The 16,917-nt window shown below is 46.5% G+C and overlaps 1 protein-coding gene across 1 annotated transcript; it reads left to right on the forward strand.

The window, feature by feature from the left end:
* Positions 1–345: 345 nt before the first annotated feature.
* RALB (v-ral simian leukemia viral oncogene homolog B) lies at positions 346–16,330 on the forward strand. Its single transcript, XM_005876505.2, has 4 exons — positions 346–538; positions 8,337–8,545; positions 11,592–11,769; positions 14,734–16,330. The coding sequence occupies exons 1-4, from the start codon at positions 425–427 to the stop codon at positions 14,851–14,853; spliced, it is 621 nt and encodes a 206-aa protein (XP_005876567.1). The 5' UTR covers positions 346–424; the 3' UTR covers positions 14,854–16,330.
* Positions 16,331–16,917: the final 587 nt, after the last annotated feature.

Raw genomic sequence — 16,917 nt, forward strand, 5'->3', positions numbered from 1 at the left:
TGTGTAATGGGGGTGGAGTGAGGATACAGAGAGAGCGAGTCCCCAGTGCCGGCGTTCTCTGTGGCTCCCGATGACTTGGGGCAGGTAGGGCACCGGGCTCGGGGCATTCCCCCTGGTGGGGCAGTGCTGAGGGTGTGTTGACCTTCATGGCAGGCCGTCTCCCTGCCGTCCCCCTGACAGGCCCATCCCCGTTCTCTCTTGACTTGGCTGCTCTGGCTGCACTGTGGTGAATGACTGCCGAGGGCTGGGGGGTTTCTCTGCCTGGAGCCTACAAGGGTTTTCTGAGAATGTCTCGGTTAGGCGTTCCTGGAGCAGGGGGATTGCACTGGGTAGAAACCAAACTGCCTCTCATGTCTGTCTTCCGCATTGGCAGCTCTTCACCTGGGTCTTCTGTCCCCTGTCGCAACCTCAGCAAACCAGCAGGATGGCTGCAAACAAGAGCAAGAGCCAGAGCTCCTTGGCCCTGCACAAGGTGATCATGGTTGGCAGTGGAGGGGTTGGCAAGTCGGCCCTGACGCTTCAGTTCATGTACGATGAGGTAAGCCCGCCTTCTCCTGTCTGCGGTCAGGGTCCCCTCCCCAGCCTGTGTGTGTGCCGTCCACCCACGTGCAGGGAGGATCGTGGGCCAGATCGTGGTGAGGTGCTTCCCAACAGCTTCATGAGGGGTCTAACCAGCAAATGCTCTGGATTGCTGATTTTTGTTATGTCTTGTAGGGATGTGAGGGCCCTGCTTGCATTATTTCCCTTGTTACACTTTGAGCTGTCTTTCTGACAGGAGCAAGGGAGGGGAGGGACCTTTGTACAGGGATTTCTGAAGAATGGGTCTGATACTTAGCTTCGTGACAGTTGATTTTGGGAGCTGTTGAAAGGGACAGCTAAGCTGTCAGAAGACTTAATTTTCTCTCAAGTGATAGGCAGCAGGTACAGCTTGCACCATCCTTGCCCAGGTTTCCATCCCTTGAGGTGAGTAATGGAACTAATGCTGAGTCGAGCATGACAACACAGTCTTGTTTCCTGTGGCCACAAATGCCCCTGCTTGGTGGCCGTTACTGATCCCACAGGCAGTGTTTGGATTAGAGCTTAACCCAGGGACCTCTCATGTGATCACATTTCACACGGGCACATACTGCACAGAATGTGTGAAAGGAAGCTGTGGGAACCACCGTTCATTAAGATCATCGCCCCTTTTCACTAGGCTTTCCATCTGTCCAGCCTCCCCTGCTGTTGGGTGGTATTGGAGTGGCCATGGCCATTCTTGGGACCTAGCTGAGGGAAGAGGAATTGAGGACAGTTTAGTTGGGGATTGGTGGTGTATGTTTATGTGGTTTGGAGTCACTTTGGCCTGTGGTTATCATCACCAGCCATCCCAGTGTAGGAATGGCTTCCAGGAATATTCCTCGCCCACGGTGCTCACTCACCTGGCACTGGGACTGGAGTGCAGCCCAGGGGTGTATCTTGGTGTGGGCGTGTCCTGCGATACCTGGCACTGGATGAGTGGGTGGAGGAGAAACAAGGGTGGAAACATGGAGCTAGAAACTAGTCTGGAAAGTTCTTCCCTATCTTACAGGAAAGCTCAGTAGAGGGATCCTAAATTTGATAATAGTCCTAGAAGTTTCATTACTGGTAATGTCGAGTAGTTGTGAAGCTGAAAAAAACCTTTCTAAACTATTAATAAAAAAGAACTTTGGATCAACTAGGCTATAGGAAAGACTAAATTATATTTTTATTCTTTATAGGAAATATTTCAAAATCATTGGCATATGATAAGATACTCAAAGAATACACAGCAACCACAAAAAAATGTAGGAACATATTCTAGAGGTATACAAGGCAGTTAATAATGTTATTTTGCTGTACTGTGATTGCTATTTGTATTAGTTTTCTATTGCTGTAACAAATTTCTACAAATTCAGCAGCTTGAAAGGACGCATTTGCTACCTCTAGTTCCCAGGGGTCAGGAATATGCACAGCTTAGCTGGGTGTCCTGCCCAGGGTCTCACAAAGGCTGTCTTGGTGTCAGCTGTGGCTGTGAGCTCAACTGAGACTTGCGTCCTCTCCCAGCCTTCCTGGGTGCTGGAAGATGGAGGATAGGGGTGCACAGCTCCTAGAGGTCCCTGCCACCAGGCCCTCCCCACAGGTGTTCACATCATGGTCCCTACCACCAGGCCCCCCCCCACAGGTGTTCACACCATGGTCCCTGCCACCAGGCCCTCTCCACAGGTGTTCACACCATGGTCCCTGCCACCAGGCCCTCTCCATAGGTGTTCACACCATGGTCCCTGCCACCAGGCCCTCTCCTCAGTATTCACACCACGGTCCCTGCCACCAGGCCACCAGGCCCTCTCCACAGGTGTTCACACCATGGTCCCTGCCACCAGGCCCTCTCCTCAGTATTAACACCACGGTCCCTGCCACCAGGCCACCAGGCCCTCTCCACAGGTGTTCACACCATGGTCCCTGCCACCAGGCCCTCTCCTCAGTATTCACACCACGGCCGTTGTTTCTTCAAGGCCAGGAGGAAAGTCTGTCTGCTTAGCTACGACAGACTCTTACATAAGTACGTGTAATCATTGGTAATCTCATTCATGCCCATTGCCATATTCTGTTGGTTAGAAGCCAGTCATTCAAAATTTTTTATAATGGATTTTTTGAAAAAGATTTAAAAAATGTATTTATTTACTTATTTTTATTGATTTCAGAGAGGAAGGGAGAGGGAGAGAGATAAAAACATCAATGATGAGACAAAATCATTGATGGGCTGCCTCCTACATGCCCCACACTGGGGATCAAGCTCGCAACCTGGGCATGTGTCCTGACCAGGAACTGAACCGTGACCTTCTGGTTCATAATTTGACGCTTAACCACTGAGCCACGCCAGCTGGACTGAAAAAGATTTTTTATTGATTTTTAGAGAGAGAGGAAAGGAGAGGAGAGAAAAGAGAAACATCGATGCGAGAGCGATACATCCATCGGCTGCCTCCTGCATGCCCCCTACTGGGGATCTCTCCTGGGTCATACTTGGCTATATCATATGTGAGAAAGTTTTGTTTTTGATGCTCGCTTTTCTCTATCTCATATCTAGCAGAATCTCCTTAATTTACCCACACATATTTGCATAAAAGAAGAGATGTAAATTTTGAAGTCTGAGTCTGTTTTTGCTTATTAACCTGATATTCTTAGGAAAAATTCCTTACTTTTCTTTTGTAACAGGGGAAGAACAGAGAGTCAGGAGAGGAATTAAGATGAAGGAGACAGGATTAGAGGTGTAGTTTGTTAATGAGATGAGGGAAGGGGATTTTGCCCCCTAAAGATTTAATAATTGGCTTGGCCGGTGTGGCTAAGTGGTTGAGCATTGACCTGAACCAGGAGATCATGGTTTGATTCCCAGTCAGGGCACATGCTTGGGTTGGGGGCTTCACCCCCAGTAGGGGGCATGCAGGAGGCAGGCGGACACTGATTCTCATCATTGATGTTTCTATCTCTCCCTCTCCCTTCCTCTCTCAAATTGATAAAAAAAATATGTTCTTAAAAAAGAATGAATAATTGGCCCTAGCCAGCTTGGCTCAGTGGATAGAGCATCAGCTCTTGGACTGAAGGGTCCCAAGTTCGATTCCGGTCAAGGGATATACCTCAGTTGCAGGCTCGATCCCTAGCCCCGGTCAGGATGTTTTTCTCTCTCTGTCTCTCCCCTTCTCTTCCACTCTTTTTTTTTAAAAAAAGGGAAAAATGTCCTTGGGTGAGGATTAACAACAACAAAAAAGAGTGAATAATTGGCAATGTCCCATGTTTTTGGTTGTCACATATGGGGGCAGGTACTACTAGCTCGCATGCTCTTAACCTCCTCCAGCGCACAGGAGAGAGCTATCCGTCCAGATGTCCGTGGTGCCGCTGTGGAGAAGCCCGGATCAGAGGCAGAGCTCTGGGGACAGGAGCCCTCTGCTCTGCTCTGCAACCCCTGGGAGACCAGGAGTCTGGTCTGGATTGTTCATTCCTATGATGTATGTTTGCATGTGTGAAGGGCAGGAGAGAGGGAAATGATGCATGCTAAAAGTCCAGTGTTCTCTTTAGCTTCTTCAGAGAAGCAAAGGAAAGCTATGCTTAATCTTGGGCTATTTTTCTCACAGACTAACATATTTGAGGACTAGGAGGCAGCAGTTATTGAAGAGTCAGTAAAACGAAAGCAGAGCAAGGGAAGACTAGAGTGGAGTGGTATGTGCTTGGGGGAGTCTTCAGCCAACTGCTCCATCAGTGTTGTCCAGCCGAGCCTTCTCAGTGACGGAGTGCTCTGTGTCTCTATGTCCAGTACCGGGGCTCCTGGGCACTGCAGACTTGCCTGGGGGCTGCTACATTGGACGGTGTAGTTCCAGAATCATAATTTTGGATCTTGAAGAGACCTTAGCGGTGATTCCCAGAGCGGGCTGATCATAGAATCTCATGAGGGATCTTTTAAAAAAATTCTGAATAGCATTTCTGGAATTGGGAACCAGGAATCTTTCTTTTTACAACGCAGTTCTGACATGTGGCCCGGCATGGCAGCTCCTGCCTGAAAGATCAACAAGTTAACCTGATGTCATAGGAAAGGAAATTGCGTCTGTACTTGGGAGGCCAGTGGTCTGAAGTGTCACGGGCCGTTCACACTCTGTTTCTGGCCCAATGTTTTCCCCTTGGTTCAGAAGAAATCCCGCGTATGTGGTGGAATTGCCATGGAAATTGGATTATGGAAGGAGCCACAGTCCCACAGTTCTTTACTTTTGAATTTGAGAAAATTAGAGGGAGATTTTAATCATTTTACCCTTGGCCTAAAATATTTGAAGACTTTTGAAGCTATTTGCCGTTTCCAGTGAGGTGAGGTTGATGGTGGGAGACTTCAGACTTGGAGTGGCTAGAAAAGCCGGCCCAGCACAGGGGTGTGCGTGAAGTTTGTCTTGGACTTGCGCGTCTTGGGCGTCTGGGACTGAATCGCACACATCCCTGCAAGGCCAGCGGTATGATTCATCTTAACAGATACATGACTTCGGAGATTTCCTCTTTCTGTGGAAAAATGTAAGCGTCAAGATTATGATCTAATGTTCTCATAATAAGCACCTTTCCCCCAGCACAGAGGTACGCATTCACATCGGGACATTCTGATTCCTGGTGTCAGAGGACTCCGTGCAGCTCTTGCAGGTGTGAACCTTGAAAGCTCAGAAATATGCCCTTGAGATGCTCTGAGGTGTCGGAGATCGAGCTGCAGGGGTGGGGCTGCCGGGTATGTGTCTCTGTGGAGGGAGTTAAAGGAAGGACACTTGAGAGGCATAGGCAAAGTTGCATGCTCTCTATTTTAAGATAATTTTTAGGGTGAATAGAAGATACCTAATACTAAACATCTTTTAGTATTTTTATTTTTAGGTTTAAAATCATATGAGCTGGTAGCTTCTAATTGGCAATGCAAGGCTCTTTTCAAGAGTTTTCTTCGGAGGTCCCTAAGTTCGCGTTGATATTTTCAATTCAACTTTTAAATCTTTAACAATGTAAGTTAGAGTTTTATTAAGATACTAGAGGCCCAGTGCACAAAATTCATGCACGGGGAGTCCCCTCAGCCCAGCCTGCACCCTCTCCAATCCGGGACCCCTCGGGGGATATCAGACTGCTGGTCTAGACCGGCAGTTGAACATCCCTCTCACAATCTTGGACCGCTGGCTACTAATCGCTCACCTGCCTGCCTGCCTGGTCGCCCCTATTGCCCCTGCCCCCGGCCTGATCACCCCTCACTGCCTCTGCGTGCTGGCCTGGTTGCCCCTCACTAACCCCCCTGTGGGCCTGGTCACTCCACAAAGCCTGTTCAGTCGTCTGTTCGGTTGCGATGGTCACTTAGGCTTTTTTAAAAAAAATATATACTTTATTGATTTTTTACAGAGAGGAAGGAAGAGGGGTAGAGAGTTAGAAACATCGATAAGAGAGAAACATCCACCAGCTGCCTCCTGCACACCCCCTACTGGGGATGTGCCCACAACCAAGATACATGCCTTTGACCAGAATCGAACCTGGGACCCCTCAGTCCACCAGCCGACTCTCTATCCACTGAGCCAAACCGGTTAGGGCACTTAAGCTTTTATATATATAAATTGGTTGTCCAGTTGGGTTGCCCCCAACTGCCCCCGCTGCGGGCCTGGTCGCCCCAGGCAGCCTGCTGTTCGGTTGTTTGGTCTCCCCTCACTAATCCCCCTGCCGGCCTGGTCGCCCTACGGAGCCTGCTTGTTCAGTCGTTTGGTCGTCCCTCGGGCCAGCCCTGGGTGGCTAGGCAGCCGACATCCGAGGCTTGCCTGCGCCTTGGGCTGGCCCTGGGCGGCTGGGGGGCTGAAGGGACTGGGCGCCGCCCAGTGGCTGTGGGTGCTGCCATCTTTGCGGGCGGGGCAGTCAATTAGCATATTCCCTCCTTATTGGCTGTGGGCGCTGCCATCTTTGCAATGGTGTGAGGGTCAATTAGCATATTCCCTCTTTATTAGATAGGATAATTCACGTACCATGGAACTCACAGTTCAGTGATTTTTAGTGTATTCACACAGGTGTGTGAGCATCACCACTGTATACATTTCATCACTAGTTCTGCCCCAACCCCTGCATATAGCAGCCATTCCTCATTACTGCTCCCCTGCCACCTCACCCCTGACAGCCGCTCTCTGGTTTTATGGATTTGCCTATTCTGGATGTTTTATAGGAATGGAATTGTACAATATGTGACCTTTATATCTGGCTTCTTTCATGTAGCACAATGTTTTGAAAGTTCATCCATGTTGTAGTAGTATTTCTTTTTTTTTTTTAAAAATGAGGTAATTCATATACCATAAAATTTACCCTTTTAAAAGTGTACAATTCCATATTTTTTTCGTATATTCACAAATTTGTACAACCATCACTACTGTCTAATTCCAGAACATCACCCCCCAAACACTGCATACCCATTATCAGTCACTCTCCATTCCCTTCCCAAGGTCCCAGCCACCACTGATCTGCTTTCTGTTTCCACAGATTTGTCTATTCTGGACATTTCATGTAAATTCACTCATATAATATGTGACTGTGTTTGGCTTTTACTTACCATAGTTTGTCAAGGTATATCAATGTTGTAGCATGAAGCAGTCCTTCATTCCTTTTTAAGACTGAATAGTATTCCATTATGCCATGTTTTGTTTATCCTTTTGTCTATTTGTATTGTGTCTACTCCTCCCCAGGGTGCCTCCTCCTTATGGCCCCTCTTCCCCAGAGTCCCACCTCCCCAGGGCTCCTCCTCCCCAGGATCCCTCCTCCTCAGGGCCCCTCCTCCCCAGAGTATGTTGTCAGGCAAGTTTGGGGTGCTGGTTGGTAGGTGAAAATGGTATTTCAATGTAGTTATAATTTTTGTTTTCTTTACTAGTGAGGAAGAACATCTTTTCGTAGGTTTAACATCGCATGCATTTACTTTTCTGTGAATTGTGTATGTCCTTTGCTACTTTCCCCATTGGATTGTTGATCTTTTTGTGCAGACGCTTTGTATATAGCTCCTTGTGAAATGGCTTCAGATATTTTTTCCTCGTTTGTCATTTGTCTTTGTTTATAGTGTGTTATGTCAAACAGATTTTACATAGTCTAATTTATCAAATGTTTTTTTACCTGACTTCTGGATTTTGAGTCATAGTTATTAAAACGGCCTTTCCTACTTAAAGGTAGTAAACGGATTTCACCCAGGGTTCTTCTAGTACTCGATGGTTTTATTTTTTACATTGAATCGTGGAGGCATCTGGAGTTTGTCATGTTGTGTAGCTATTTAAGCCTCTTGATACTTCTTGTTAGATTACTTTTCAGATGAGTTTTTTTACTTCTGCTGATTATGAGTAGGAGCTCCTGTTTCTCACCTTTTTTAAAAAAGTGCTTTTATTGATTTTTAGAGAGAGGAAGAGATCGAGCACGCAACCCGGGCGTGTGCCCTGACTGCGAATCAAACAGTGACTTCTTGTTTCCTGGGTGGGCACCCAAACACTGCGCCGCACCAGCTGGGCTGTTCTCACCGTTGCCAGTGCTTGTACTATAACGTAATACTGACAGTAATACTGCCCTGTGTTGTGCTCATGTGTAAAATGGGAATTTCTGCTCTTGTTTAAAAACAAAATAAAAAATGGTAGAATGAACAATAAAGAACAGAAGTGTTATATAGGAAGCTATTTTTAGTTTAGTGTCTTACACACAGTGTAATCATTATAGGCACCCAGTCATGCGTAGTTGCTCATAGGTAAAGCACTCGATGTTGACATTTACTTTTTGGCAGATTTTATTTCCCTACAACCTTTGTTGATTGTTGCTGCTGATGTTTCTGTCCTCAGTTTGTAGAAGACTACGAACCTACCAAAGCTGACAGCTACAGGAAGAAAGTGGTTCTCGATGGAGAGGAAGTGCAGATCGACATTCTGGACACCGCGGGGCAGGAGGACTACGCGGCCATCCGAGACAACTACTTCCGGAGCGGAGAGGGCTTTCTGCTCGTGTTCTCCATCACAGAGCACGAGTCGTTCACAGCCACGGCCGAGTTCAGGTCCGTTTGCCTTCCTTCCCACGTCCTGGGCTTAGAAGGGGCAGTGGGAGGGCTGAGCTTGTAGTTAGGAAGAATCTCTCTAAAGAATTCCCTGGCACATTATAGTCCACTATTTGTTATCATCTCTTTGGACTTCCTTGTTTTATAATAATTTCTAAATTTCAGTTATCTTCAGAATCTGTTGTCCTTGCGAGGGACAAAGCCACTCTATACATTCAAGAACCTGCCGTTTGCTTTCATATACATCCTGAGAGACGGTGCTCGATAAGAGTTAAATATCTTTTTTATAATTTCGCTAGAGAAGTAATGTTTGCTCTGTTTTGAGGCTTATGAATCGTGGTCAGCCGAGTGAAGGATGTGAGTCCGAGTGACCATTTGCTGCTACCGGAAGGACTTAGCGTAGTTGAATAGAAAGAACTGCTTTAGAAGCAAGCAGACCTGGGCTTGAGTTCCTGCCACTCACCAGTTTTGTGACCCCGGCAAGTTTACTCAGCATCGAGATGCTGTTTCTTTATCCGAATTGGTGAAATGAAATGGTGCTTCCGACCATAAATCCCTAAGGGCAGGACCTGTGGCTACCCCTTGTTGAGCCACATCCCCAGCCTTTTCTCAGTGTGGTCCTGTGGTCTTTCCCTAGTGAGCAGAATAGTCCCTGCTAGCATCCATTCGAAAACGTGGGACGAGACCGTACGTTTATTTTGCTGTAAGGAAGTAGTGAGCCATTTGGCATAATTCTTAGGAATTCCAGTGGGAAGGGAATCTTTCTCTTTCCCCCATTCCATCCCATTGTACACAGCTGTCCTCCTCATAAACACCTGTCGTGATGGCTCTTTCCTATAAGAACCAGATCTAGGGTCTGACAGGAAACTAAAAAAGAAAAGCAAGCACGGTAATTTTTTTCATTCTTTAGCAAGTTTGGTCAGAAATTAGGTGAAAATGAGGAAGCTAAATATCCTCCCAAGATTTGGAAGGAAACCGGGGGGCCTTCGGGGTGGCTGAGAGAGTGGGAGGTAGTGAGGGAGGCCTCAGAGTTGCAAGGCCTCAGGCTGAGCATCTCAGTTCTCTGAAACTAGAGTGTGAGACGTCCTGCTCCTTTTTAGACTCCGACACACCTTGAGGTTTCTGAACGTGGATGTAGCCCATGGCTTCGTAGCTGTGTTTGCAGCTACAGAATCCTGTTTTTATGTCTCCTTGCGGTAAAACAGGACAGACACACACACTACTTCCTTTTCTTCCCTTTCCTAAGCCTTTGATTTCCTGTTGCTCTTTGACTCACCACGCAAGGAAATGTTGGGTAGTTGGAGTCATCTCCAGAGAATAGATGGTGCCACCCTTGCCACCCTTGTCCTGTCTTCCCTGGATTATACGCCCCCCCCCCCACACACACACACACTTATACTATTCATTTATTCTCAGAGAGTTAGAGCAGCCTCGTCTCATCTTAGGAGAAGGGTTTTGGTTGTGATTAGAGAAGAGGGATCCTTAAAGGAAAAAGGACAGATGACTCCCTAAAAGAAAAAGGAAGGGACGCTAGTTCTCCTGACGTGAACTCTGACAAATCTCAGGCTGTCCACATTCCTTATGTCATTGGATTCAGGCGATGATCTGGGCTGTTGTGGCTACACTCATTCCCTTTACTTTATGCCTGTTAGCAGCTGTAAAACATAGCATTTCTGTACTTACCTTCCACATTAGAAAACCCAACATAAAATAAAATGTCAATATACTCTATTTTGAAATTTTCCCTGGATGTATTCTATAAACTAGAGAAATGGGTTTTGTTACAGGAGACCAGTACTTGGTACTCCCATTTTTGGATCAATATATTTATTAATGAGCTAATTTTACTTGCCTGTGCAAGACTGAACCAGAAAGCTATCAGTTTTTATTGTTCATAGTTTATGTTGATCACATAGCTTCTAAATGTAGCAGGCTCTTTGACCCCTGTTGAAATGTAGGGGATAGCATTTTCAAGCTATCTCTAACTTTTCTTCTTTTTCATTTTTCTTAAAATAACTTGATATCTGGTACTTCAGTCAACTGTATGGAAAAATTTTAAATATTTTTATTATGAAATGTTATCCTATATCATATACGAATCAATGCAAATCTCCATGAAGTACATATTTGAAGGGCCTCTGATGTATTGGAATGTAGCAGTGTCCTCGCTGGATCAGAACAGTACAAGTGAAATATTTAATTTTTTTAATATTTGGTTTTGATTAGTAACTTTAGACAGCTGTTTATTTTCAGTGGAAGTAAAATTTAATGTGCTATAGGTAGCAGTTCTTTTAGAGAAGATGTTTTTGAAGTACTTTTTCATGGACCTTGGAATATTTCCTTTTTTTTTTCCACTTTGTGTGGAAAACTAATGCACATTAAATACAATTTCTGCCTAACATAGCTGTCCCCATAGTGTGGCCTGTAATTTATTGTGTCTAAATGGACCTGGGGGTGGGGTGGGGAAGGCAGGTGCACACACACACGTAGACGTAATACAGCAGAAGTTGCACAGAACCAGGCTCACTGGGCTACTAGAGGCTCCTCCGATGTTCCTTTATATTCTTTTTCACTAAGGGAGAAAATTACTGCTGTGACCCACTAAATTGATGTCATGATCTAATTGACTGCTACGTTCCATATGAAAAACACTGGATTTCATAGCTTTTATTGTCACAGAGAAATCATGCCATCTTTTTTCAGGGGAATTATTAAGCATTTTATGTATGAAGGTACTTCTTTTAACTGGTTTTTATCCTAGAGGCCCCTGTGTTTTTTTCTTCTTTTGTACCTAGGCATAAATTGGGGGACCTGTTGAAATGCAGAATCCTGGGCTCCATGCAGGTACTTACTTCTGTGGGGCCCGGAGTCTGCATCTGCAATGAGCACCCCCGGCCATTCTGAGAACCAGACTTTGGAGACCCTTGGCCAGTTCATGGCAGGCGAGGGGATGCATCTTTGGCACATGGCGTAAGAATGCAATTCCTTCTTCTGCCTTTGGAAAGCGTCTCATTCTGGGTGGCTTTATTTTGATGTAACGCTGTAGGGAGCAGATCCTCCGTGTTAAGGCTGAAGAAGATAAGATCCCATTGCTTGTGGTGGGAAACAAGTCGGACTTGGAGGAGCGGAGGCAGGTGCCGGTGGAGGAGGCGCGGAGCAAAGCAGAGGAGTGGGGCGTGCAGTACGTGGAGACCTCGGCCAAGACTCGGGCCAACGTGGACAAGGTGGGCGCGCTCTGTGAGTTTCTTGGAAACAGACTTGAGAACAGCAGAATCCAGACGTCTCATCTGTTTGATTTTAAGGGACCATTTATGGGAACTAGGGATTTTTCCAGGTCGATGTTGTTGTAATGAGAAGCATTGGGAGGGTTTGACCGTGGGTTCAACACAGCTCAGAGTCCTGTCACTTTGTCATGAGCCTCGTTAGAGTGCTTAGCAAGGGCGGGGAGAAGAGGGTGTGGTTTGTGAAGATGCTGCAAGGTGGGCACCAGCGCTGCAGGTCCTCCGATAAGGTCATTTCCTTCCGTTTCCTTCAGCGTCCTTCCCTTACAGCACTGAGATGCCGTGGGAACTTAGCTCTTGTTTATATTAGTTAATCTACGATGACACTGGTTTCTTCAGCTTGCTTTGAGTCATGAACATAACCCCGGTGTTCCGTGAGGACTTCTCTGTAGCTTCCCCATGCTCTCCCAGCCCAGGGCCTGGTCTCCAGGCACAGCTTGGGGCGTTCCCCCGAGGAACTCGGCCTGTGGTGATTTTGCCCTCACAGAGTTACTGGTTGGATTTATCCTTTCACCTTAACCATCGCAGGCAGAGCCAAGGCCTTCTGTCTTAGAGCTGAGCCTCTGAGTAGTGCTTGCCCTCAGGAGTCAGCTCCCCAGGGATTTCTCTTCTCTTCCCTCCCATCAGCATACTTTCCTTTTCAAACCTCTGAAGCTAATGAAAGGATGATCTTGATCATGATGAACAGTGACAATTTGGAAACCCACCTACCAGTGATTGCTGTCGATAGGCCTTTAAAAAAATACAGAGCTACAGGGGACAGACTAAAGATGCGCTCCGTGCCTCACCTCTGCCCTGCTCCGGGTTTGCTCCTGGTTCTGCTCCTGGTTCCTGCCTTGTGAAGCCTCAGCCCAGTGCCCTTCAGCCACAGTGGGCGTGTCTGCTCTGCCTTGTGCAGCATCAGCATCCAATCCCCCACTTGGCTTCCTTGGTTTCTCTTTCTTATGGAGATAGTCTCCTTGACTTCCCTCCAGAAGAGGGAGCGATTGGTGAGCCAGCTTTGCTGCAGCTTTAAACCAGCTGGATGAAGGTGGCCAAGGTTAGAAGGCTGTGTTAGCAGGAGTTCACTTTAGAGCAGTGGTTCTCAACCTTGGCTGCACATTAGAATCACCTGGGAACCTTTTTAAAATCCTGATTTCTGGGCCTCATCCTCTGGAAATTCTATTTCTTTGTTACTAATGTTGTGGCCCCACCTCGTAACAAAGAAACAGAATTTCCGGAGGATGAGGCCCAGAAATCAGGATTTTAAAAAGATTCCCAGGTGATTCTAATGTGCAGCCAAGGCTGAGAACCACTGGTTTAGAGGCACTTTGGCAGCGCCACTTAGAGCTCTTCAGGTGTAGTCTGTCTGCACCAGAAGTAGGCTCACCTGTCAGCCACTCTTTGTGTTATTGTCCCAACTCTTATGTTGATTCCGTGCTATGCCAAAGCACTTTCTTTCTATAAAATTGCTTCCTAGCTGTAGGGGGCTGTTGCCTGCAGTTTTTGGATGGGGTGGGGGCGGGGAGGCTGTCGCTCAGCAGCTTGTCATCACCCCTTCCTCCACGGGAACACTTGACCTGCCAAGCAAGAAGCAGCAGAAGCTTCTGGCTGCGGCACTGTGTTCCTCAGGAAACAATTCGCAGGAAGGGAGGTTGTTGGTCAGATCAGCCCAGGCACAGTTTTGTCATTTTTGAGTTGGACACCCTCCATTCCCCTCCCCCGCCATTTGTTAGAACAGAAAGGGAAACCTGTAAGTCTGGAGCCCTTCACTGTTGCTGTGTGGGTGGGGTGCTTTCCTGCCCGGGTGCTGACGTCAGCCTGCTCCCGTCTGGGGGAGTCCTCTCTGTGCCTGAGCTGGGGGAAGACTCAGGTCCCCCCTCAGAAAGCCCGAGCTCACTTCCTGTGGCGGCTCTGGGCCTGGGAAGATAAGGCAGCTGTGGTCTGTGAACCGCCAAAGACAAGCCTGCCCGCGCCCCCCACTTTGTCTCGTCATTCTCTAGGAACAATCGCAAATGTTTCTTTTTGGGGGCATATTTGTCTGCTTGGGTATAGTCAGTACTTTGGCACAATTGCTGGGAGCAGAGGGCAAAACCCAAACTATTGTGACAAATGATAATCTGTATCTAAACAACATACTGACATTCAAAGAATGAGTCTTGTCTGTTCTTGATAAAGTTCCTTTCAGCTGACATTGCAAGGAACAGCGGAGGGTTGTTCCTCAGAATTAGGGCAGGGGTGTGCCTGGGGAGGGTGGCCTGCCAGCACGTCTCCCTCCTGTTCCCCAGTTTCATATGCAGGAGCTTTTGTTTATGACCACCTCCTCCCCCCCATCACCACACACAACTGTGTTCCTGGGCCTGCTGTTGAGCTCTGTGGGGACTGTCATGCGTAATGACGTTCCCACCTTCTTATGGTCCTTGTAAGGATTAAACAAGAACAGATACTTACATCATTTCCTTTTCTGGTGGTTGGCCATGCTAGCGAGTCTGATTCCTCCTGTCACTCTCAGGATCTGTGACGTCACCACCTGTAGTAGGTCTGTTCTGTGTTGTTTTATCCCTCATCATCCTGAGAGTGGAAGGGAAGGAGGGGGGGGGGGGGGGGGGGGGGGGGGGGGGATTGGTTGCCGCCTCCTGCAACCTGGCCTGGGGCCAGGGATCAAACCTGCAACCCAGGTACACGCCCTTGACTGGGAATCGAACCCGAGACCCTTCAGTGCTTGGGCCGATGCTCTAACTACTGAGCAACAGCCAGGGCAATTAGAATATGTTTTTAATGTTAATCTTATTTGCTCTAGGTGGTTTGTTTTTGATTGCATATAGTTTATAAGAATGAGTATGATTTTATCCTTAGTTTAATTGCTTCCTAAAATCATTAAATGGCTTTTTCCTTCCTGTTCTTTTCACCCTTTCCTCCTCACCCCAGGTGTTCTTTGATCTAATGAGAGAAATCAGAGCAAAGAAGGTGTCAGAAAACAAGGACAAAAATGGCAAGAAAAGCAGCAAGAACAAGAAGAGTTTTAAGGAGAGATGTTGCTTGCTGTGAAGAGATGTTGCCATGATGGCGGATGGAGTCCATTGCCACTAAGGACATAGGGCTGTCGTTGAGGGAAAACTGTGGTCTACTTGTGTACTCCCTGCTCACCCACCCTCTTCACGCAGACTTCTTCAATGGGGAAAATATTGGTGAATCCGTGGCTGGCAGAAGAAATAAGCCCTTGACCTTGCATGGACCGGCCACGCTGTCAGGAGGTTTTGCAGTTCCCTCCTCCCTCCCTTCCTCCCTCCCTGTCTCCCTGAAGTTTAACCAAGTATGAGTGCGAGAGGTAGGAAACAGTCCAATGTAAATTAAAATGGAAGCGGACTGTCATAGTGTCTTATTCCCCCCAGTTTCATAACATTAGCACCTTTTGTTTTGAAATAAAAAAGTCTTATTTTATTAGGTTTTGGGAGAAGGGGTGGGATAAGACTCCCCCAACCCTTGTCAGCTTAACAGTAGTACTCAGAAAAATCCATGAAACTCTAATGACGCTGAAAAACCCAGATTTTGGGGGGATATGTTTCTTGGAAATCTGAGTGGATTTGAAGTAACAAAAAAAGAAATTTGAGTTCACCCACAGAGGCCAATACGAAGCTCATGACTCCTCTCACATATGAGAAATGGGAGCTGTGTTCTTCGCATTTAAGTACCGGCCAAGGATTGTCTGTGTCGGCTGTTCCTTCCTGGGTTTGGTAGGAGCTTCTCTTTAATGGGCTGAGTGAAGAGCCAACAGTGGGATGCTTTCTAAATGATGCACTTTGCTCATCAGGTTTTAAAAATTCTTTGGCTAAATCCTCTCGTAATTGCCAGTCCAGTGGTTAGACTCCTTGTTTCCATGGCAATCAGCACATCCTGTCTTCCAGGTCGCTCCTCTGCACATGAGGAGGCCTCCCGCAGGGCACAGCCCTGGGATTGCCGGAGCAGCACTGCCTTCAGCTCAGGAAGCCAGCCCGCGCCAGGCTCCTGCGCCCCTCCTGGCGCTGCCGAGCGATTCTGAATTTAGAATTGGAATTAGTTGGGAAGGTTAAGCCATTGCTCTTTTACCTCTGAGAACTGGCTGCTGTTTCTAATTTTTTTTTTCTGAGACAGCTATATTCTTAGTTAGAAAAATTTTTTTATTGGTGAGATATTGCTAATCTTTCTTGACTCAATATTCTAAATTCAGCAATCAGAAAATTTTTCATGAGGAAAGGAGAACTGTGATAAAAGCCCAGTATTCACATTTTCTCCATCTTTCAGAAGTGACATTTCACACCCAGGTGCCCAAAGTGAATTGGGGTGGGGGAGCAGGAACCTTTCAAACTCATGGTTATATAGAATTCATGGAAATTATGGTCTGACTGGAAAATAATCTTGTATAACTTCCCAAAGAATCATGGACTTTTGAATAAAAAAGCAAATACACATTTTCAGGATTTCAGCCTTCTTATTTTACCCTTTTGTCATACATGTGAAATGCAGGTATTAAACTGAGAGTAAGTTATTCATTCTTCTTGTGTGATTTTCTGCAACATCAGACAAACTTTATTTCAATTCATCCTTTGAACTGGACTGTGGGAAATAAATACAAACAGTATACTTTAGCAATCTTTCCTTTGGGAGAGATGACTATTTCTTCTTAAAATTGAAAAAGTAGAAGGTACTCACAATCTTGAAACAACCTGGTTCTTTTCAACCTAGTGCCACCTGTTGGCTATCACTTCCCGTCACGAGTAGGTGGATTTTAATAAGCACAAGAAATAAAAGATGGTATGAGTTGTTTCATGCTGTGGAAATTATTCCATGATTGGTATATGTTATTAGTGTATGTGTAAAATTATATTTAATGAATAGCAATCAGAAATGGATCTTTCTAACAAAATAATTTATACATATGAGATTCTTTTTCATAGAAAGATAAGGGGGCAGTGTTATTTATAAGTTTGAAACAGTTACTTGCTAAATGATTCGCTGTTGTGCCCATACCTGGCATTATTTTCCAGAGCATTCATCCCAGAGATGGGTGAGCACCTGCCGGGTGCCAGGCTTGTGCTGGGAGCCGGATGGGGTGTTGAAGGAGACGAGCAGGAT

Source organism: Myotis brandtii, unplaced genomic scaffold, assembly GCF_000412655.1.
Source record: "Myotis brandtii unplaced genomic scaffold, ASM41265v1 scaffold488, whole genome shotgun sequence".
Classification (NCBI taxonomy): domain Eukaryota; kingdom Metazoa; phylum Chordata; class Mammalia; order Chiroptera; family Vespertilionidae; genus Myotis; species Myotis brandtii.